The 25,060-nt window shown below is 31.0% G+C and overlaps 1 protein-coding gene across 4 annotated transcripts; it reads right to left on the reverse strand.

The window, feature by feature from the left end:
- Nucleotides 1-2,146: 2,146 nt before the first annotated feature.
- On the reverse strand, nt 2,147-24,818 carry LOC108218856 (probable cyclic nucleotide-gated ion channel 20, chloroplastic). 4 transcript variants are annotated; one of them, XM_017391992.2, is made up of 13 exons: nt 24,685-24,818; nt 23,169-23,676; nt 22,264-22,458; nt 21,580-21,678; nt 20,966-21,103; nt 19,730-19,978; nt 18,693-18,944; nt 14,539-14,684; nt 12,382-12,459; nt 6,997-7,126; nt 6,667-6,913; nt 3,504-3,666; nt 2,147-2,426 (listed from the first exon to the last, which is right to left on the reverse strand). In XM_017391992.2, exons 2-13 carry the CDS (start codon nt 23,658-23,660, stop codon nt 2,309-2,311), a joined length of 2,307 nt encoding a protein of 768 aa, XP_017247481.1. In that variant the 5' UTR covers nt 23,661-23,676; nt 24,685-24,818; the 3' UTR covers nt 2,147-2,308. The 4 variants fall into 4 exon arrangements, with proteins under 4 accessions (XP_017247481.1, XP_017247482.1, XP_017247480.1 ...); XM_017391993.2 differs by having other exon boundaries at nt 22,264-22,455; nt 24,679-24,817; XM_017391991.2 differs by having other exon boundaries at nt 24,679-24,817.
- Nucleotides 24,819-25,060: the final 242 nt, after the last annotated feature.

The raw sequence follows: 25,060 nt of genomic DNA on the forward strand, positions 1-25,060 counted from the left end.
GAATTAGAATGATAGATGGTGATAAAATAATTAAATATTAAAAATTAATGTGTGGTGAGAGATTGATGTAATGTATAAATTGAATGGTTAGGATTGGATCTCATATCTCACAATAATAATGGTTCTCATTGGAGCATGACTCTAAGTATATAATATGTTCATTTACGGATATATTAATAATATAATAACATATATTAATTATAGATTTTCTTACTAATATTTTATACGTTATTAATAATTTATACCTAACTTTTTTTACTCAGGTTTATATATGTTAATAATCTAAATTTTCATTTACCCCAAAATAAAAATATCTCATAATGATTAAATAATTATATATCAGTTATAAACTGAAAACAAAAGCTAAAATTAAATGATTAAATAAAAATATCTCATAATAATTAAATGATTAAATAATTATATATCAGTTATAAACAAACGAAATTTTTTCCAGTCAAGTTCCATCCTGCTTTCAATTGTCTATATGCTCGTCCATTATCAACTTGGTAACAAAAGATATTATTATTGAAAACTCAATAGTTACACAATAATAATTTATCTCTCTTTATTCCGGTAACTGCAACTAGCTTTCTATTGTTATGATCAGATTTTAAATAACTCGACACCACCATCTCTTGTGCAGCCCGTCCTAAACCTCTGAGCTCCGGTCGCTGAATCCTTATGTTTCTTCAAATCTATGCAACTCAAAACTAGAATGAATAAAGAGAAAAGTGCACTATGTGTACCTGTGCTTTGGCCTATACAGCACTTGCAATGCTGTAGTTTCAGATCTTACACATGAAGTATTGTACTTTCGAATTTTATGCGATCAATGTACAATCGTCAAATAAACACTAATGCCGTTGAGGTACATATGAAAATTATTACTTCAACGGCTCTTTTATCTTCTTTAAAGGCTCTCCTCGACCCAGAACCTTTCTACACTCCCAAAACCTTTAAAGGCCGGAACCACTCGATTTTGTCTCGTTACCGTTGTTTGCGGCCATTTTAGAAGAACATGGTTTAGGTCACTGTTTGGGATCAGGGTTTGTATGTTGAGGGAGGAGTGTAGAAAGGTTCTGGAGAGCCTTTAAAGAAGATAAAAACCGTTAAAATAATAGTTTCCATAAGTACCCTAACGGCGTCAGTGTTTATTTGACGGTTGTACACTGACTGCATAAAATTCGAAAGTACAATATTTCGAGTGTAGGATTTGAAACTACAATATTACAAGTGCTGTATAGGTCAAAGTACAAGTACGCAGTATGCACTTTTCTCATGAATAAATTATTAAGTTCCCTGCGTTATTATCCAAGAACCCATTTTACAACTTTAAACTGTATTATCTAATTGATTCCTAACCCATTTAGAATTAATCTTGATATAATCTAGCACAGCTTATTATATTTGCGACAATCTAACTATTTGGAAAACTTAATTAGCACATATAAAATAACAAGCTATATCACAAGATATCAATGTATTAAGCTAATATATAAAGATGGCTCGATAAAGTGTGATTATCAAAATTTGATATTTATAAAAAATAAAAATTATGAACTATGAATTTCATGATAGGAATCATAATTTTTTAACAAAACCTATTTGATTTAGAAAATAAATAAATAAGAATCTCATTATACTGATAAAACATATTTATATTTGTTTTGAAACATAAAAGATATAAATCTATTATAAATTTAAGTTATATGCATAAATATCTTTATTAAAGGGTGTAGTTGGTGTGAATGCACGAGGGCCATTATTATTAAATGGATGCAAGCCAATCAAAATATGAAAAAACTATCAAACTTTGCGCTTATTGTGTGCCCATGAGCACACCATTATAAAACCGATCTTTTAATATTATAATCTAAACCATTTATCAACTAATAAGATTCAACTATTCTTATTATTTTGTGATACCATACCAAGTAACAAAATTATTCTGTCTTTGCTCGTCTCATTCCCAAATCCTTGATCATATTCTGGTCGGCCATTATTTGATACCCGTCTCCATTTCTAAAGGGGATTTCATCTCTTAAAAAAAATAAAAAATAATAAACATACATTCTAAGCAAAATATAACCAATATTCTGGTCATGTTCCCCGCAAAGACTATTTTAAATAATTGAAGCTGCAGGAGGGCACATAAAAAAACACTTCGTGTGTTCTTAAAAGCTTCCAGTATTCAGCAAAGTATATAACATATGCCAACTGCACAATACGAATGCACTGAGGCACAGAAAAATTTCAGATTACCTATAGATATAATACATGTATAATCTATAAGGACTAATCACCAGAGTCAGTAGTTGTTAATATCAGAATCAGCTGTTGTTGCTCGACTTAGCCGCTTCTTCCTATATCTCCATGCAACTTGAATACGAGCTGCTGCTAATCCACGCCAGTAAGGGGATTCATACCTGCAAAGAAGGCAGCATTGATGTAATAGATTGATTATTTTATCGTGGCATGTAATTTATATTTCTTGTCTCTCATGGAGAACAGGAATCAAAATGGTCTTGTGCGTTTTACAGCGACATCCAAACTGACAGTTGTTTAAAAGTTACACATATTTTGTGCTGAACTTATAGCTCTTTTTAGAGATAACTCGAGTGTCTCAATTCTGGAAAAAGAAGGCATAGCTGAATAAAATGGATACGATTTATGGTAGTACAAAAACCTAACTTAGTGAGCACTAACATTAAATAGTAAATCGCTTCTCTTTGGACCAGTAGTCTAGTACTGGTGTAGACTTGTATCATTGCTTTAACCAAAAGGGCTAGAGAATACTTAGACGCTTATAGAAGCACAGAAAACTTGTACAAGTTCCAGACGGAAAAGGATACTTAACTGGGGAATAGCTTCTACCCTGTTACTCAACGAATGCAAAAATCAGAACTACATAATACACCTATTGATGATCTGAGGCTGATATATTATATATGGTACAAACTTTAAAAAAAATATTTACTATGAAACTAAATGTTTAAGAAATTATATAAGCAGAAACCAACAAGCAGGATTGTGGAACCACCCATATATATATACAAGGCTAGATTTAAGCTGCAATAAGACCGAAAACACAGCAGGAAGATGCAGTCTGGAGCCTAGCATAAGAAATCAATTTAGTAGATTATGTATGTATTTAAGGTCTTACCATTGCAAGCCGCAACAAGCATGGTGATCTATATCCATATAAGAAAGTTGGAAGGTAAAAATCTTGATGTTTGGAGAAGTTTCATTGTCTAAAATAAAGTTGAATGTCAATTGATCAAACTTTGGTGACTATTATTAAAGCTGCTGCATTGTCCAAATCTTAATACAAGAGTTGGAATGTAATATATGTGTTGCAAGCTCTGAAATTTAAATGTAAATGGAACTGCAAGAGGGTGCTGAAAGGAGAAAAAGATATAACAGTTACAGTTCAATATTCGGAAGTCATGTTTCATATATTTGTAAGAGCATTTGATAAACACAGAGAGCTTCATAAAACTTACCTCAGGGCACCTTGAACACGTGGATTTCTAAGAAACCTGGAGAAAAGACTAGTAACTTCTTCAAGGTCTGCAGCTCGAAGTGTAAATGCTTCTACATTTGTTTCGCATATCACCTCTCTATCGCTTTGCAACTTGTGTCCAGGAATCCTGATTCTTTCCTCATCTGCAGGGATTTTTTTTTATTTTTTTTTGTGAAATAAAATAAGTATTCTTGCAATATTGGTTATTTTTTCTTATGCCAAAAAAGCCATTACGGAACACTAATATAAACGGTTATAAATTCACATTATACATAATTTTTTTAAATAAAATATAACCAAACCATGCAATTACAACAGCCTAAACCCACAACCCAAAGTGAACTGGACCCCACAACCCACCAGAAGTCAGCCCGGAGAGCTAACAATTTCGGTACATATTAGTTATTGACTTGTGCTTATAAGGACCTCGAGCATTAATTACTTACCGACTTGTGCTTCCAACAGGCTCGAGCATTTTAAATCTCATCAATGTAAGATGTTACAAACATGCCGGGCCCACAAACATATCAACTGTATCCGCGAGCATTCATTAGTTATTGACTTGTGCTTATAAGCGCAGGTCCAGTGCTAAATTTAAAATGGCTATAGTCATTGCTATAATTTGAGACCAAAAAGTAATTTTTGATCTTAAAATACAACTAGTGCTCAATGCATAGTGAAATAGGACCAACTACTTTCAAAACTTACTAACTTTTCACCGAACTCTTATAGTTGGTTCCATGATGTGGCAAGGATGACTATAGCTATCTTTACTCCTAAATATTGGAACAACTATCCATTTATGCATTTATAGGACTAAGTGTAACCATGAATTGGAGTGGTGATTTTGCAAACTTAATTCTATTTTATAGTTATACAACCAATTATAGGTCTGCATTGGACTTGCTTGAAGGGCCTCGAGCATTCTAAATCTCATCGATGTAAGAGGTTACAAACACGTCGAACTCACGAACAAACCGATTATACTCGAGCAGTGCCAATACTTAGATATTGACTTGGCATTCTAAATCCCATCGATGTAAGATGTTATAAACACATCGAGCCCATGAACAAACCGACTATACTCGAGCAAGTTACCGACTTGTACTTACAAGGGCCTCAAGTATTCATTAGTTAGTAGTTACTGTACCGAGCAGTGCTGATGCTTAGTTATTGATTTGTGCTTATAAGGACCTCAGGGATTCATTAATTATACTTGAGCTTAGATCTGGGCTAGTCTCTGATAAAACATTTATAAATAACTTACAAATACCAATTAGATACAACAACCCACTACATGTTAGTCCAAAAGAGCTAGTGACTTTGGTATACATCTATACTATCTTACTAAACTATAATAACTGAACATAGGGATAATTTGTAGTTTGGTTAGATATTTTTGATCATCTCTAAATCACCCTTTTCTTGGCTCGTTTTTAAAATATTATAAAAAAAAACATTATAAACACAATGAGAGATAGACCAACGTGTCTCTTCTTAACACTAATGTGTTCTACTCCAAGAAAAACAGGAAGGCATCATGTAACCTCTTTCCTACAAATGGAGAAATAAGATATATAAAAAATATGATTTAAAATTAGTCAAAAAATTAAAAAAAAAAGGTAAAACTACCATCGTTAACACATATTAATATTAGAAAACATTTACAAATAGTCTATACTAAACTACAATAACTAAACATATGGATAATTTGTATTTTGGTCATCCAACCCTTTTCTTTGCTTTATTTTCAAAACCAAATTGGAAAAAATTAATAATATAAATAATGAGAGATAGACCAACTTGTCTCTTCTTAAGTTTGACATCCACTCCCAGACAAATCATGAGCCATGTAACTGATACAGGATAAATAATATTCTTTTTCTTACGAATGGAGAAATAAGAAATATGAAAAATATGATACAAATTAGTTTAAAAACAAAAAAAAAGAGTAAAACCTACCATCATTATCACATATTAATATTAGGAAAACATTTACAGATAGATGATGAAAATGTATATTGTTTTTACAACCCATTTACAATATAAAACACATTGTAAAAACAAATTTTTATGAGAAAATATAACCAAACAGTTAATTTAATCAAATTTCAATATGTGATCTTAAAATTCCTCATGCAAAATAAGTGGGCATCAACAATACTAAACTGTTAATATTTGATGTTAAAAATTAAATTATAAATAACAAATTCTGAATTATATACTCGCTCGTGCTTCGCACGGGTTCAGGCTAGTACTATTAAAGCCAAAACATGAAAAATTTTGATCGGTCAATATTTAAACCGATTGACAAGCCTATTTATTTCATGACATATTATAAGATTTATAACGGGGCCTGCTCTATTCTAATTAAAGAAAATTCAAACATTATAATTTAAACTCATTTATTGGGAATATCTATTTTAACAAATATGATTATCAAAAAACTTACTTTAACAGACCTAACAAAAATTTATTAATCCAAACACATTAAACAAGCTACTTAACTAGATTTCATTTTAAAAGGGTAATTATTTAATTAAAGAAACACTATCTATTCTAATACAAACACCTCTAAACAAAAGTAAATACCATAATCTATATTGTGTTATAATGCAATTTAAAAATTATATAATAATCAAGTAACCCATGCATCACACATGATATAAGCTTGTTGTTTAAGTTGTAATAATAAAGGGGTCAAACACTATTATTTTAAACATTGTAGGATGTTACAATAGTGTGTGGGCTTGGTAAAGATGTACACATAATTACATGCACGACTTGTCTATATATGCGTGTGTTTGGATAAAACTAGAGAACACAAGAGGGCTATGCTGTGCTTTTATATTTTAGGTAGCTTGTTAGAGCAGAGAGCTAAGATTAACTAAAAGAAAACAATGGGGGGCATTGGGCAATTAGCCTAGAAAAAGATGCAATGGACAAACTTACCCAGACTGATGTAATCATATTCACTTACATTCGAACACAATCACTAGGCGATATATGCCTATTTCATAGCATATAGTAATCTGTCTATTTAGTTTTTTATTTTTCTGGGGGCTTAGCCCAACGATAGTGTGTAGCTAGGTTCAAGATTATATAGCCCACAATTGAAGTTCAATGGAGGTGAAAATAAGCACCTCTATTCACAGAAGAATGCTCAAGGCAGCGTCTAAGAAGTTCTTCTCCGCAAACATCCCCTTCAAGCAAAGGGACTCTAATCATATCTTTTCCAATGCTCACAAGCTTCCCTCGAACAATGAAAACCATCTTATCAATCAGACCCCCACGAACTAAGATTCTGCTTTCTTTGACATATGTTTTTGTTTTCAATTTCTCACGCATGGCATCTAAAATAGGTTCTTCCATCATAGAAAAGATTCGGACCTAAAAATACAAAGTTTTTTAAGATGAATGACTTCATTTTGCTCGGTCAGAACCAAAGTATAGCATAAGAAAACAAAGCTCACTTTTTGGACAAATTTAAAGAGGTGCCGACGTATATCTCTTTGAAGATCTTCAGGTAGATTCTCCAATAGCATAGTTTCATTTACACCTCTAGTGGCAGACCAATTATAACGTTCTGATTCACGAATCAGCCTGCATAAGAGCTCAAAACAGGTCAACTTTGACTAAGGCCAACAATCAGGAATACAGGAATACAGAATGCTACATTAATAAGTAACAAAGAACAAAATATGTTATCTGACAAAAAGTTAATTTAAACGTTGAGGAAAAACACCCTTTTCTAAGGAAACGAACAAGAGAAAATCTATCTATACTATATTATTATAACCAGAATGGAGTATAATTAGTTGTATAATACTTTGGTTATCACGGTGTCCATAATTAATAGAATATTATTTATTATTAATTAATTAATTAGTTGAATTGTCTTTGACAGCTACAACACTCACTACAACTCACACTATAACAACAGAATGTAGCTACGAACACTCGCTACAACTCACACTCCAATTACAAGATAATTTCTTACAAAAACTAAATACAAATATATAAGTATTTATTTAAGTAAAATATAATTATAAATATACAAAACCTTGATTAATTAATTAATTAGTTGAATTGTCCTTGACATCTACAAACACTCACTACAACTTACATTTTAAAACAAAATCTTAACCCAACTAATTCTAAATATATAAGTATTTCTTTATATAAAATATAATTATAAATATTCAAAACCTTGAAAAATATTAAAACTCACTCTAACTCACATTACAACTACGATTTTTACACCAACTAAGCAAACAGAGAAGTATTTGTTTAAATAAAATTTAATTCCAAATATACAAGTATTTCTTTAAATAAGATATTTCTTGGATATCTATGAATTAATATAACTGTATGTTACGAATATGTGATGCTTGATGATACAAAGTTATTTCAATTTTGTACTTAGAGAAAAATCTATTGTGGCTGATCAACGGCTAGCATACTTATGTAGTAACAGCTGATGAGATTACCCATCAACGACTGATGTTGTGCTGTAACAAAACTGTAGTACCTTAGCAGTTGATAGATAAATTTTATGATCTTTAGATTAGCAATTGTTCTATCAATGGATAAATAGATAGAGTGACATAATTATAAATATTTGAAGTCATGTAATCTATTCAAGTGAAGTGAAGATCAATGGCTAGTCAAAAAGCATTGATGGCTAAATAAACAAGCTATCAACCGCTACATCAATTTCATCAATGGCTAATCAAGATGTGCTATCAATCGGTAACTCAAGTACTATCAACGGCTGAACTCTTCTAGCAGTTGATGACTATCAATTCACAGCTACAAGTCAAGTAAAGGACAAAAAACACATGGGTTGATGTGAAAGGTGCTGCACCAGTTTTGGAAGCTAAACTAAAAGCAGTTTAGTCAAATATTGAGAACCTCGGAGCCTACCATTTCTAGAAAAGCAACAAGAATTTCAAGCTGCCAAATGTACTATCAAGTCCAAAAAATTCTATATTTATAATTGCTAGAAAAAAGTTTAGGTTTATGCTTTTGCAGACTACGCTAGTTTGTATTAGTATATATTCACATTGTAATTTTAATTTCAATGTATCCAAACACTGAAAACTAAAGAGCAAAGCAGTAGAGTTAGCATGCAACAAATTGTAAGCTTCTGCTCTTCATTCTTTTGTAAGCAGCCAAGAATTTTTCTTGAAAGGTTCTTGATATAAAAATCTCTCAGGTGGATCAAACAATCCACCTGAAATTTTTAAGATCCTTGTTCTTTTAAATTTCTATTTAGATTTAATAATCACTTGTGAATTGAATATGATCTGTTAAACAAAATTAAGTTCAAATTTTTGTAGATTGTATTCAACCCCCCTTCTACAAATTAACTTATTGTTTGCATTGTCAAATAACACTGTACCTAGCCTAGCATCTAAAAACACACACTCCAACAATAAAATAGTTTTTACATAATTAATTTTACATAAACAATTATTGTGTTTAAATAAAGATAATTCCAGACATAAAAATATAATAAACGAAATGGGGGTATAATTGGTCGTAAATTAATATTGTTAACACATGTGCACAATTAATAAAATATTATTTAAAATTAATCAATTAATTAGTTTAATTATCCTTGATAGCTACAAACACACACTATAACTCACACTCCAAGTCAAGACAATTTTTTATACCAATTGAATGTCCTTGACATCTCCAAACACTCACCACAACTCACCCTCTAACTAGAAGACAATTTCTTAGCCCAACTAAATATAAATATAAGTATTTCTTTAAATAAAATATAATTATTAATATACAAAACCTTGATTAATTAATTAACTAGTTGAATTGTTTCGAGTATAATTGGTGCGTATAGTATTTTGAATAAAACAATATTTAAAATTAGGAAATTTCTATGATGTGCCCACGGGCACACAATAGTCACTAACTTTCATGAAAATGGTAAATTTTGTTTGGTGGATGAATAATAAATGTTAATGGCCCCTTGCATTCACACCAATTCCACCAATAAAAAGAAGCCATTTTCATGAGAGTTGGTGCTTATTGTGTGCCTTGGACACACATTAGAAAGACCGTTAAAATTAGTTGATTGATTAGTTGAATGTCCTTACATTAACTACTAAAACAACTTCCTTCGAGTAACTCATGCTCCAACTCTAAAACGATTTATTACATCATCTAATTCTAAACATACAAGTATTTTTTTAAATAAAATATATTCTAAATATACAATACAAAATTTTATTTAAAAAATATTTTAAATATACCTGACCTACAAACACTCCAAGCCTCCCACTCAAACTTCAAATATAATACAATTTATTACATCTACTAATTCCAAATATATTATTAAATACACAAATAATTTTATTAAATAAATAATTTTCAGTATCCATTACTTAATTAGTTTAATTGTCATTAGGCATTCACTTTAACTCACACTCAACTAAAAATAAAAATTCTTTTTAACACAAACTAAATCTGACCAAACAAATATTTCTCTCAATATATATAAATATAATTCTAAACAGACAAATATATCTTCATAAATATAAATTATAATTATTAAATAATATTTGATATTGGATGTATATACTTTTATAGTATTACATCAATCTATAATTTAATAATACGTAAATATATCAAAAAATAATACAATTCATTATACATTTAAATTTGAATAATATCAACATATGATATTTTAAACAAATATAAAAGAAAAATGATTATATTCCATCAAATTTTCTAGGGCTTTTTTCATAACTGCCTAACCTCTTAAATTTATTTACAAAAATAGTGTTGCAAATTTTTAATAATTTAAAAATACTAATTTTTATACATTATTTACAAAAATACGACTTGCAACTTTTGCAACCTCATTTACAACAACATTTTTCCATAGTTGCAAATAGTTGCAAATGAGAAATTAATTTGCAACGTCTGTAACAAATACTACTTGCAACTTGTGCAACCTCGTTTGCAACGCCATTTGCAACATTTGCAAATGAGATATTTCATTTGCAACTTATGCAACTTCATTTGCAACAGTTGCAAACTGATGTTGCAAATGAGGTTGCACAAGTTGCAAGTCGTATTTTTGTAAATAATTTGAAGAAAATTGTATTTAAAAAAAATCAACTTGATAATATTTTTGTAAATAATTTGTAATAAGTTGGCATATTTATAAATATTCCAATTTTCTAATTTTGATTGCTTTGCATTACAATTAATGAAAAATATTTAAAAGGAAATTTATATTTAAAATACAAAGGGAGTATATTTGACATTAAAATGATTAATATATCTAATTCACAAATTCAATGATTATCGATTTTTTTCAAAATAATTATGCAAGTATATATCGAATATTCAATAATCCCGATTTGTTTCCTAACAAAGTCATGCAATTATTCATCACAATTTTTCAAGTTTAAATGCGTCATATCGTATAATATAGTATTAATTACAAAAGCTAAATGTTAGAGTTTGACTAAATTGATCAATATTATATTGATCATAATATATACAAACCATGTTAAAAAATTATTTGTACTCCGTAAAATAAAAAATATCAAAATATTCTCACAAGGTATCAATTTATATCCTCATGTAAAGAAAATCACTTTATTCGAAACAAACACAATTTTGATATTATTATATATTTAGAGATATAAAGCACATAAATTTAGGACCACCAACCTAAGACACAATTACATAAAGGAAATTAAGTGATTGTCCACCAACCTAAGACACGATAACATGAAGGAAATTAAGCGATTGTCCATATTAATAACAAGAATTAAAATACAATAGTCAAATTATTATAAACTGAGAAAAGATAGATCAATCAACCAGAATAGTAGTAATTAAGATTTCAAAAATCATAAGTATTCAAAATTTACGTATCTTCTAACATGAACGGCCACATGCGATAAATTTGAGGTATTTTACTCATCCATTTATGTAGATAATTTCTAATGATCTTAAAGATTTTAGTAAAATCTAAGATATATTTTAACATAGATTTAAAATTTTTTACAGACATTATATGTACTATAGAATTTTAATATTTTTTAAACTAAAAGCTATTTATGACAAAAATCTATAGTAGTCATGCAATTATTTATCACAATCTTTCAAATATTTATGACGAAAGTCGGTGTAATTATTTCTCACTAACATCCGGATTATAACCACCCTCAATAATAATAATACACAAATTGATATAGATAAATTAAGTGACATATATAAAATCAAACCAAACAATTTATTATATGAATTATATATATGTGTGTGTGTATATAATGGTAGCCACTTGTTAAAAGCTAGTATGATATATAAATAGAATACCGAATTAAAAAACAAACGCCTTGTACTTCAAGTGAGTTAATTAAACTTTTAAGAACAACCAAAGTCACGTCTCAGTTGATGAGGCTTCAGCTGAATCAAATGTCTGTCTGAAAATGTTTATTTATATAAGATGGTCGTAAGCTTCACGTGAACTTGCTATAGAACTAGCATTAAACTTGCAAAAAAGATAGCATTCACCAGGCTCGAAAACTCATAATATGTGTGGATACATATATCTAGCAACATCTTGGCGACCAATATATTTGCTTAAAAATACTTTTTTCCTAAGACAAACAAGCTTGATGAGGACATCTGCCTAATAAAAGATAAACAATCATATTGCAGTATGAAGAAGGTAAGATTCAATTTTCACTAAGTTTGGACCAATAACTGGATAGTAAACATTAACATATCAGCTATTAAGAATTATATTTCATTAAAAGGATGATAAATAAAATGATAAAATCAAAGGAAGAAAAAAGCTAAAAAAAATTTACCTTCTATGTCGTTCAGGCAAGCGCCGATGACTCATCCACTGTTCAACATCCCGACGCCGTAAAGACATTTCTAACCTCCTAAAAGAGAAAGGTTGCACCAAAACATGAATACAAATATCTAAGCAAATGTTAGATTTAATTTGCAAAAATAGTCATTCTCCATAGCATTCGGAATGTAATATATCTTACATATACTTAAACACGATCTAATTTTACATTCATGCAATCTCCTCTCTCACGTGTAACTTTTGTGCTTGTTGCATGTAAAAATTTCTATTGGAAACATGAACAGACAAGAATAGATAAATGATTTCATGTTATACATGAAAAGGTTATAGGAATGACCTACTTTGACTATCACTTCTTCCATCTAAGCATGTGTTTATTCAGAATAATAAACACTTATCTCTCAGAAAAAGTAACCGCTTTACTTTTAATGAAAAATAAGTCAAGACAAACACTCCCCGAATGCTTTCACCTATACTTTCATTTACATAGCAATTTAGGAGTAACTAGAGCTTTTTCTATGTTGGCACTTGTTGTAATTAGAAGGCGGGAAAATAGATTTTTTTGTCACCGAACTTATTATGTTTTTAGAAACTTGCCACTCAACTAATTTTTTTTTCCTTTTAGTCACTGATGTTAGGTTCGGAATTTTTTTTGCCACTAAAGTTAGGTTCGGATTTGATTATTACCATTATATTAATTCTTTGTAGTATTATTAAAATATAGTGATAACCTGTAATATTTTGATGATTTGATATATGTTTATCTTTATATATAGTACTTTTATGTACCCAAGATCGTTTATCTTCGGTGATATGAGTTAAACACGCATTTTACGATTTCTAAAAGTGTACTCTCATAAATTATTTTATTTTTTCTTCCGAATAAAAATTTAGTGTTTGAATTTTTATACGCAAAAAGAAAATCTCATAAATCATTGAAAATTAAGTTTTCCTCTCTCTATTTATTTATCTTTACTTTGAAAATTATAATAAGATAAAGTTATTAAAAATTATGAAGATAAATTTAAGAGAGATCTTAGGCTGAACTAGGTGATTGAAACTTTAATAGTGAAGATGATGCATCGTATCACTCAATTAGACTTTATTTTATCATGGAGAGCATAAATTATTTGAAGTCATTGATTCCATACTGATGATTTACTGAATTTCTAGAATTTTAATTACAATTTTTCCTGATTTTAATATTATATCATCTCATTTTATGTTATTATTACTATATATACAAAGATATAAACATATATCATACTATCAAAAAATTATATACTATCACTATGTATTAATGATGCTACAAACAATTATCACAATGCTAATAATCATATCCGTACCTAAGTCCGTACCTAAGTTAGTGACTAAAAGCAAATCCAAACCTAACATCAGTGACTAAAAGGGAAAAAAATTTAGTTGAGTGGCAAATTTCTAAAAACATAATAAGTTCGGTGACAAAAAAATCTATTTTCCCTTAGAAGGCTGACTACTCCAATGATGGCACCGCTTATCGTGCACTACTCAATTAAAGAGAAAGATCACCTCTCAGATTTACAATCTCTTTTTTATTTTCAAATTTTGCTTGATCATTATTGCAACTCAGGACTGTGGCAGGAGGCAGCACACATAATGTTTTTTAAGAATATAGCAATACAAAACCATGTCTTGTCTGACAAGGTCTTTATTTTTTTCATTGCCGAGTAATATTAGAGTTTGACTATGCTCTTGGTGCAGTAGTGCATTGAGAACTACAAAAATTGAAAAGGTGAAGATTTCTATATTATGTATTGCAAGACTAACCAGTGACAAGAGCACTATTTTGTATGAAATAGACAATCAGAATATACATACTCCATAAAGGAAGTTTGGTAGATATATTTCTATCACCGATCAGTTGCTAGAACTTGGAGAATGCTCCTATAAAGTATAGTTCAATAATTTATTTTCAAAATTTTCTGTTGAATTTTTATTCATAATTTTTTTTTTTAAAAAAATAAGCTATAGAACTATACTTTATAGGAGCATTAAAGTGCGTGCCATGTCCCTGTCCCCAAATGTATACAATTCAGGGGGGACGAAAGGAGTAACATATTCTCAGTCTTTAAATAATCTCTACATAATATATTGCTGATAAAATATATACCTTCGTCCAAGTGCCTGGAGAAAATTCTGCATATTCCCTATGAGAAGAGCAAAAAGCAAAAGACCCAAGCCTATGATGGCCATGGTGAAGAGAACTTCCCAAACAAAATAACTTGGGGTTTGATTTCCAGCTAGAGTACTAATTTGCTGTGCAAAAAACAAAGATGATAACTTCAGTATGAAACAAGTCAAATTTACAATTATTGGAAGGAAAAAAGAAAACATAAAATACATGCACAACATTCAATCAAATTGTTTAACCTTTTTCCAATCATCAATGTAATAGTTCCACATTTGAAGGAATTATTCGATACATGTCATAGCGCTAAAAAGTGTAGAACCACCCGATCCCTCATAAGACTAAAGACAACTATGAAAAAACATTTGAGATGCTTTCACATCTCAACCAGATTTAACATATTGTTCTGCATTACTTATTACTCACTCTGTCCCAACCATTTCTTTACTCTTTCTGATATAGTATATTTTATATATATATTCTAGATAATTTTATTCTCATATTTAACTGTATTTTGCATTGATTTGGATATTTATTTAATAAATTTTAATGTTTTATTGTAGAGTGCAAGGAATTCCTAAAGTTGGAAGGAATTGAAGAAATAAAGCTTAATTGGACTCAAATTTGGATGGAAATGTGGATTTATTGGGCTACACATACTATTTCGTTTTTCAGGCCATATCTGGAATTCCGTACATCAGATTTTGACGATCTTACAACCCACACGAAGGTTAGAGATTTTTCTTTAATTCAGAGATGGTCCAATATCCAAAACCCTACTGGAACATCCCAGAAATTGTAAAGAAAACATAGTTACAAATTTTAATTATAGAATCCTATTCCGTTTCGTAGACTTCCTTGTATATTTATTAAAACATTAAAATACTTTCAGAGATATCAATTAGTTTTTATTTAGAGACATATACATACACATACATAGCAATAGTGAGAGAAGTGGGGAAGACTTTTACTTCTCTTCGTGTTCAAAGATTGAAGATTGTTTCCCTATTCTCAATAATAGTTTAATTATGTGTTTTTATTATTCCTTGTGTTTTGTTAGTTAAATTATGAGTGAGTAGATTTATAATCTGGGATTAAGTTGAACCCTGGCTATAATAAATGCATGATTCCCCCTAGAGAACCACCTAAAGTTCCAACTAAAAAGTAAAGTTCCAACTAAATTATCTCAATTGAGGTAATGAGCCCCCACTATTTGAGGGACTCATTACTTCAGGTTGAATAAAAATTCGATTGACCTTTTGATATAATCGCTATGCTTAGTGCTTCTAGAACTAGCTTGTGCTTCAAAAAAAAGGACTTCGATAATTCTTTGCGGATGAAGAGATGTCAAAGTACAGTGAGAGGTGCACAAGACCGGAAAGACTGCTAACACCGGTAACACAAAACTTCTCCACCAATTCGTTCTAGTCAAGCTTCTCGGTCTATCATCATACCTCGGGAAGTAGAAATAATTACAATTCCCATCCCACCTAAAATTCTAGGAATTCGTTTAAGTTATTATGTCAGCAATAATATCCCCACCCATGGTGAATTAAATTTGCTTATTGAGTTGTGTTAATTAATAAATAAATGTCAGGCATCATTATGTATATTGTTTGACCAATATATACTTATCAATGAAAGTTAAATTTAGATGTTTGTGATTTATCCAATAAAGACATGAACTTCTCTATGAAAATAGGTAGAAAGGTTTTTAGGAAGTCAGGATGTTTTCTTTAATGTCTCTAAAATGCATGATACCATGGAAATAGGTTTGATTGTATTTTTAAAGAAGCCATTAATACTCGGAAGAGGGTTATTGGTATTTTATAGGACGCATATTTCCTCTTGAGTAATATATCTGATTGATTGGGGTAGGGAATCGTAATTGCATTGATTCATGCTAGTGGGAATACTTAATTTTGGATGTTTTAATTAATTGATAAAACCCTTATTTGCCTCCGTATAATTAGTTTAATCATCTCCAAAAATATTATTGTGTTTTTTGCTTAGTTGAATTTGATTAGAAATAACTAGTGTTTGACACATTTGTCTCTGTGGGATCGACTTTGACTTGTCGTGCTACATTGTTAGGAGGATTAGTTAGAATTATTATTTGATAGGCACGCGACAGCCTTATCAAATTTTTGGCGAAGCTGTTTGGGAGACAACCCATGGTTCTTGTAAGTATGTATAATTATTATAATAAGTAAGATAATAATAAGGATAATATTTACTTTCTTTTTTGGGATTCCTATCCAATTCTTCACATTTCAAAACTTACCAAACATAGTAAAATTTTATAATATAAAAATCAACTAACCCCACTACTTTTCTCCACTATACTTACTTTATACATTAAATATCAATGGATCCCACCACTATCCTCACTTTTCTTACCTTTTCACCATTACTTTACTTACTTTCTTAACCTCCGTGCCCAACCCAAATGTACTAGTATCATTATAAGTGGATTCAAATGTGATTAATAATGGATCTAAATCTACTCCATATTATGATAAATTATTATAAATTGTATCATATCACCTATACTTTTTAATACACCTTGAGTACTAATAATAGACAATCGGCGCCTCGACATGGGTAGGAAAAGTCAAAACATCATTTTGAAGGTAAACATGCAAAAAATCTCATATTCCATTGCCAAGTTCAACAAGTTAAATGGTTCACTCAAACTAGAGGCCAACTTAATGGCAGGTATAACTGTCAACTCACTAAAACACTTTAACTTTCAATTACATCTTATGGACGGAAATGTAACTGTACTTGCTTAGGTGGATCAAAAACTCTCAAGGCGACTTGATGGATCATCACACCAATATTTATTATTTTATACCCATATATCCATCTGTAACCAACCCGACCCACCCATTTCTATCTACTTAAAACAGCCTAACTACTCTATCTCAACCATCACTTTCCTGCCAAATATGAATGACCAGCATGAAATTTTTATTCATCCCATCTACACACATAGCTACACATTTCAATATATCTTCAAATAATAAAAGCTCCTCTTCTCTATCATCTATATTCTTTAAACTTTGGTGGGTACTGTCCATGAACTTTTTTTGTTTCCGATGATATTTTGATGGTTTTTTTTACAGTAGTTAAATTGGAAGAAAAAATTGATTTTGGAGCCCCGAGTACTATCCATGTGAATTTAAGATCTAATTTTGATTTTTGGTCAGATTGTTTTGGACCTCCATTTGATTTCATATAGGAGATGATGGTGATTTCTTGGGCAAAATTAAAGTCAAATTTGGGTAATACTTGGAGCAGGTTAAAGTTTTTCAAGGTGGCAGCTTACATGGAAGCTGAAATGGAACATATGTGGCAAAAATTAACGGCTTTCGTTAAAAGTCAAACATAGTTAATGGCACTAAAAGTCTTGTTCAAGTTCAGTTCCCCAACTGAAAGGTTATTTATGTTTAGTTATTCAGATGCAAGTTTTTCGGTATGATGAGCCACCTCTAACTTGGGTCTTAGTTAAGTGATGAAATAGTCATTCAATTTCAAGTTCAAAACATGCATCTATTTTATGATGTTAGACACTTCCAACCTAACATATATGTAGACCAATTGCATTTTGATTTTTAATACCAACAAAATATTAATATTTAATTGGAATGAACAACTATGACTTCGGTAAAAACTAAATAATGTATTGATATAAGATACTTGCTACTAAATTAGTTACATATTCAATTTTGCGCTATTCAAAGATCTCTTTGTTGCATTACTTTATAGGTAACGTAATCCCCATTCAGTGAAAGTTATAGTACTATATTAAGTTAAAGCCTTTCCCTTATGGTTTGCAATCCATCATCTTTACGTCCTTTAGGGTATTGGTTTTTCTGCTATTTAATCACTCATTTTATCGACAATGAGGTTTTATCAAGGTAAGATAATTAATTTGGTAGGAGTTCTATACATTTAAAAAGTAAATTTTACACTAGTGGCATGTCCGTCTAATTGTCAATCATACTAAAGCTCATGTAAAACATGTCAGTAATTCACTGTCAAACTGAAGACCTTGTATATGTCACATCAGCGACAACAACCCATTATTAAAAAAAAATTGTAAATGAACAAAATATAGATCGGTGATATACCTGGAAACCCCAGAACAAAGAATATATGTATCTTGTTTTGAGATCTGGTTGTGTGGTAAGATTGACAGCTTGTTTATAGATTCCATATGTGAAACTTTCATCATAAAAACAAGCACCAGCAGTGGCGTTTGTTGTCCAATCTGTCCATTTTGGATCATTACTAAATGTCTCATTTTCATTTCCTCGCCCACAATCTATAAACCTTATGCACCAATCCTCAACACAGGCGTCTCTAAGACATTGATTTACCCTCTGCGAGTAGTCACACGGAGAAAAAGCTCATAGTTAAACAATTTACACCCCTAAAAAATGGAATTGCCAATCTTTTATCAGTGCAAGGACTGGGAAAATATATAAAACAGCACTGAAGAAATATATTAATCTGGCATTCTTAACATACTGGACAACACAGGAGTTTAGAGTTACAGTACATTAGGACAAGGTTAAATTTTGAAACTACGGAAAAATCATAGGCTTGAGTTCTTGGACAAAATAAAATTTAGAACATACCAGAACAATTTGGCATACCAAAACATGCTTACAAGTACATGGACATACAGCTTTGTTACATAGCCTCCATATATTAATTATTATAAATGCTGAAGTGACATTTACTAAAATAGTAAATATGATACATTGATTCAACACAGACAGGAGTATCATTCTACTAGTAGTAGCACTGTGAAGCGTACAAACTAAAAATGTATTAAGAATGAAAAGCACAAACTTTCAAGTTCTCTAAACAAATAAGATGAAAAAGTATGTAGACTGCATTCAAACTGTTAGAATTTGATATAGCTTATAGGAAAGCTACTATCATATGGACCAAAAAACAGACCTCTCCTAATTTTAATCTTTATAATCTTAACTACAATATCATCAATGAAGAAATTAAAGTATGTCCATTGTAATGCTCATTGTAGTATCAAACTTGATTTGATTTTTGCAACGTGCAGAAGGAAACTCTAATGTACTAATATTATGGTCAGTTAGCACAGAAATACCACATGAATATATTAAACCTGAATTTGACCCACCTGTAATCCAAAGAGGTACCAGCATGACCCAACCACATGGCCGGACAACACAAATGTGAGCAAATTGATTACAAAATTTGCCCATGCCGACTCAAATATGAAGCCACTCGCAGATTGACCGGCAAGCATAGGAAGAATCCTATACAGCCGAGGAATATACTGAATGAGAATTGCTGCTCGCAGAAAGTTTTTTGCAAAATTTGCTTCAGATGATCCTTTGAACTTTTTGAGGACCAGCCAAATAATAATCTACACAATGAAAATTACAAAATTCATATCCATGGGTAAATTAGTAAGTACAAACTGAGCATGTAATATAGAAGACAGGCTCAATATGAAACAAAAATTCCACATCGGTTTCATATTACAGCCTCCTACCATTACACCTGCCTTCGGTAAATAATTACATATATTATGACACAGTGATCAATAATGGAATCTTACACACGAGCTACGTGGAATCCTTATGTAAAGTTTGCTAAATAACAGCAGTAAAACTTACAAATTTAGTCCTAAATTTAGTCCTACATTTAGAAAGACGAATAACTCTTACATTTTCAGCAACTAAACTATTTAACAAAAGCATCTATATATTGTGCGGTTTAAATTATCATTAGTACAGCTCGTAGTAGCCAGAAAAAAAAATCAGCATAATTAAATTATATTATAAACTTAACATTTTTAGTATCGAAATATGACTGTGATATAATTTTTCAAGATAAAATTGACAAAGATATATAAAAAATGCTATGAATCTGATTGTTTCATTCAAACATGCTCCAGTATTTATCGGTATAGCAGAGCTATTTAGAGCTGCAAATCAGCCAACAAATCCCTTAATGTCAGGCTCTAAATTTGCCACCAAATCTTTTAATGCCAGCCTCTAAATCAGCCTATAGTATTATAAATACGAAATAACAGCCTGTATATTAGCTGTTAAGTATGCAGGGTAAAACTGTTGCACATGTAATATTTACAACTATGATATACACTTGAGCTGAAATAATATTGACAAAAAAAGACTCCAAGGCATGGAAATTGGGCATACTCATGTACTGGGAAGGCATGTGTACTCATGTACTGTGCACACATGCCTCCATTGAGGCTTCGATTTCGACCTTTTTTTAGATAGAAGAAGGGTCTGATAGGCTAAGCTTGGCAGATGCATAGGATATAAAATCATCACATTATGCCAGGGTATATGAAACTATAGACATACTATATATAAGTTCATACTTGGGGAAGTGGTAATACGACAAAAAAATCAATAAGAAAGTATCCCGAGAGATAGTTGAGAGCTATTTTCTTTGGATGGTCAACTAGATCACCAGAACCCACAACTCTCGTTTCCGGAGCAACATAAGCCAATCGAAACTGCAAGATGAAAATAAACAGCCATAAATCTATGAAGCATATGTCAATTATAAGTAAAAAAACAACCCTATGTGTGCATCAATGACATATTAATTTATATCTTTTACAAGATTTACATGTGCAAGAATTGGATAAGAAATATCATGATGCTATGATGTGCTCAAGTTTGTAGCAAATCACTTTCATAACTATAATCAGTTCATTCTGATAATGTTGTCAGTTACAACTCTACATACAAAACTAGATAATAGAAATTACCACTTCTAAAAAGATTTGTTAGTTTCCAGTTATAACTTATGCAGTTTATCAAAGAACACATCACACTTGTATATTTATATTAAGCTTTCTGACAAACTGACACAGTCCATGTTAAGCTTTAGTTCAATAAGTCATGTAAATTTTCTTCTTTAATATGCAGTGCTGGTCCATGATATGTGGCAACCTTAAGTTTAATGATAAGAGCATAATCGGCTTACCTGAAGAAGCATGTGTAGTAAGTAGATGAAATCGGTCAGGCTTCTTAAAGAGATAAGTACTTTTGTAAAGGTTGCATGAAATACTATGCATTTGTTATCCTGTTACAAAGAGAATGACATTATATGCCTTGTTTAGAATAACTGAAATAACAGAAAGCGTACACACAAAGAAACAATTTGACTACAAGTGTAGGTACAAATACTAATGTTGTTTGTGATATTTAAACACGTGCGACAGTTGTGGGTATGCTATTTGAGGAATTTGCAGTCATATATTCCAAGGAAATATTGAATTAGAAATGTATTACTGTAATATATTAAGTACAGTACTATAGGTAAATTTTGAACATATTCAAGTATAAGTATAAATTGAACTTTTGACTCACATTAGATTTATACCTTAAATAAGTCAAATTGACTTCTAAGTGTCATAATGGGTCATCTAATATTGAAGCAGAGGATCATCCTATAATATAGTAAAACATGGCAGATAAATGGCATCCACTCTCATTGTTTTCTGGGACAATTATGTAAGGTTTATTAAAATTTGCATCCAATGGAAGTGAGACTCGTAACATAGTAATCCAAGAAAACTTAGGTAGTAATGAAAGAATATCAGTAGCGGGTGAGATTTTACAACTCTTTATCATTCATAGATATATATATATATATATATATTCATACCTGCTTCACAGACAGCACAAAGAAGAAAAGTGGGTCCAGAAAAACTGCAAATAAGCAGGAGATGACGAAGAACTTGTTCCAATTTTGAACTTTTTTGTTATGAGGATTCATGACCCCGGGAATACATTGATACAGTGAAGAACAGGTTCTTCGCACCCAGCCTTTAGCATCTCCATAATTGATATTAGGGAACTGCTGCCCAAGCCCAAACACAAATAGTAAAATTCCGAGAAAAAACAGAGTAGGTAAACAATTAAAGTGCAATAGGATAAAAGTGATTTATAAGGATTGTTGGATACAAGATAATGAAACTAATTAAAAAGATTTGTATTCCCATAATATAAATCTTAAATGAACAAAAAGCAACCATAGTCAAGTATATAACTAATATAATAAGTAAAAACTTGAACGGCAAACAATAGACACCTCCAGTTCTACCCCCAATGATTCAATGTCCACAAGCAAAATGCTGTCTTATTTGCAGTGATGCCTTTTTTACATACTATAAACTCAGTGTTAGGCCAGTGTTTACTGTCCACAATAATCTCCAACAGAAAATATGCGATGTACTAAAAACTATCCAATCTTAGTCTGCAAACTTGACAACCTAAGAACATACCCGCTAAAGCAATACATAACCAACTACAATAGTCCTCATATCTCTACTAAAAAAAATCTGCTACAGCATGAATTGGGAAGTTCAACACTGTTATAAAACTTGTAAATAAACTTAGCAATGTAGAATGTATATCCTGTGGTAAAGAATGCACATATCTGACCAAAGTTACCTATTGGTGCTCAAATTGACCAATTTAAAATTTGGATAAGGAAGAAGGGATGAAGATATAAAAACTCAGACAAACAGTATAGAATTTGAGATTCATGGTTTTTCAGGATGATCAAACCTTCTGATCAAATACACTTGATGTTTTTACGTTCTTCCGGTTCCCCTCAAAGTAAGTTGGGCATGTTGTGCAGTATGGATCACTACACATTCCCAGTGGACCAGACTTTAATAAATGTTCATTTGTCCTCTCACGGTTTCTATCTGGCCAATCATTGTGATCCACTCCTTTGATTGAAGGGTACTTATCAAATGTAGCCTCAGTTGCTTTGCTACCTGTTGCACGTTGCTCAAACAAGGTGTCATTCCCACGCTTTGCATATAGAGGACCACTCATTTGTATGTACGGTATTTTTCTTTCACTACGCAGAGGACCAGTATGACCTATAAAAGTATTTGCTTTATCACTGGAATCCAAAGAAGGCATTGGAATTGATATTGATGCACTACGCATTCTGGTCGTGGACCTTGTAAACTGATGTTTCTCATTTTCATCCATTTGCATGTACGTGGATGATAGCATCGGTACCTCATCTTTTTCTGAAGCATCCATTACTCAAGTTGTACACCTATTACAAAAAGAGTAGATTAACTATCAGCATCCTTTCAACAAATTCAATATGCTACCCATGTCTGACAAGTGAAACAAATCAAACTATTCTTGTATGAAGCATTGTTCAAAATGAGAATCAATTGTCGAGGACAGAATTTATGATGTCTTAAAACGCCACATGAAAAATGGACAGGTTCAAATTCAAGATCAGTGGCAATTCATCTAAAGCAAATTCTGCCAATGCTAAAGAGCAATATCTAATGCATGAGGCAAAACCAATGCATAAAAAGTTTAATCTAAACATTAAATAACAATAATCATAATAAAAAGGATCCAGTATCAAGTTTTATTATTTCCAACCTTATTGATAGAATCTAATACTTGATTAAAGAAACGCAGAGTAGTACCTTTTGCATACAATATCAGATAAACCTTAATATAGGCCGCTACTTCTATTTCCTTTCTTTAATAATCAGCATATGTACATACCACATCCTTAAAAGTCACAACCAGATACTTGCCAATTCCTACAACAATTTTCCTCTTTTTAATAATCAGCATATGTACATACCACATCCTTAAAAGTCACAACCAGCTAAAATACTTGCCAATTCCTACAACAATTTATATGTTTCTTCACTTACAGGGCATTACAGTAATCCCAAAGTAAGTTCAACTAATTCCTCGGAAACCCTGGCTTTATTATTAAAGAGTACAAGCACGAATATAGAGCACCAAACTAACTTGCATATCACTGTAAATCCTTGTAGTCTGTAGAGTAAAGAAAACATGAGCTACAATACTTAGGCAATCATTTTAAATTCTGATCATCAGTCACTCCCCGGAACAAGTCATGGGTTCGAATCCTCACTCTTAACCCCGATCATTAAAAAAATCCAAAATGCTAAATTTAGCAAACATGGTCAAAATATAATGCCCATATACATAACAAAATTTGCACAACATTAAACAAAAATAAAACAAAAAATCAAACACATAGAGTTCAAACTATACGTACAGAAACCTGTGGCAGCAGCAGAAATGTTGAGGTGAAAATTCAAGAAGTGAGCATGGTGTGTGTGTCTGTGTATATATATGCTGAATTTGAGTTGTTGTGTAAAAAGGGCCGAAGACTAAAAGGCTTGACTTGAACATTTAACAAACGAAGTTTCTGAGTTTGTGAGTAGACAAGGAAGAGTCTCTGGTGGGCCATTGATAATATATGTACACATGTGTGTTTACTTGGACCAGTTCAATTGTTATAAATGATTTATGTACGACGAGTCTACAAGACAGTTGAACCACTTTATGCGAGATTAGGGGTGTGAAATGTTTTAATTGAGGTGCTTAATGTGAGTATAAAATTATTTTAATTAAAATATGAAATATATTAATATGTA

Source organism: Daucus carota, chromosome 4 (genome assembly GCF_001625215.2).
Source record: "Daucus carota subsp. sativus chromosome 4, DH1 v3.0, whole genome shotgun sequence".
In the NCBI taxonomy this organism is placed as follows: domain Eukaryota; kingdom Viridiplantae; phylum Streptophyta; class Magnoliopsida; order Apiales; family Apiaceae; genus Daucus; species Daucus carota.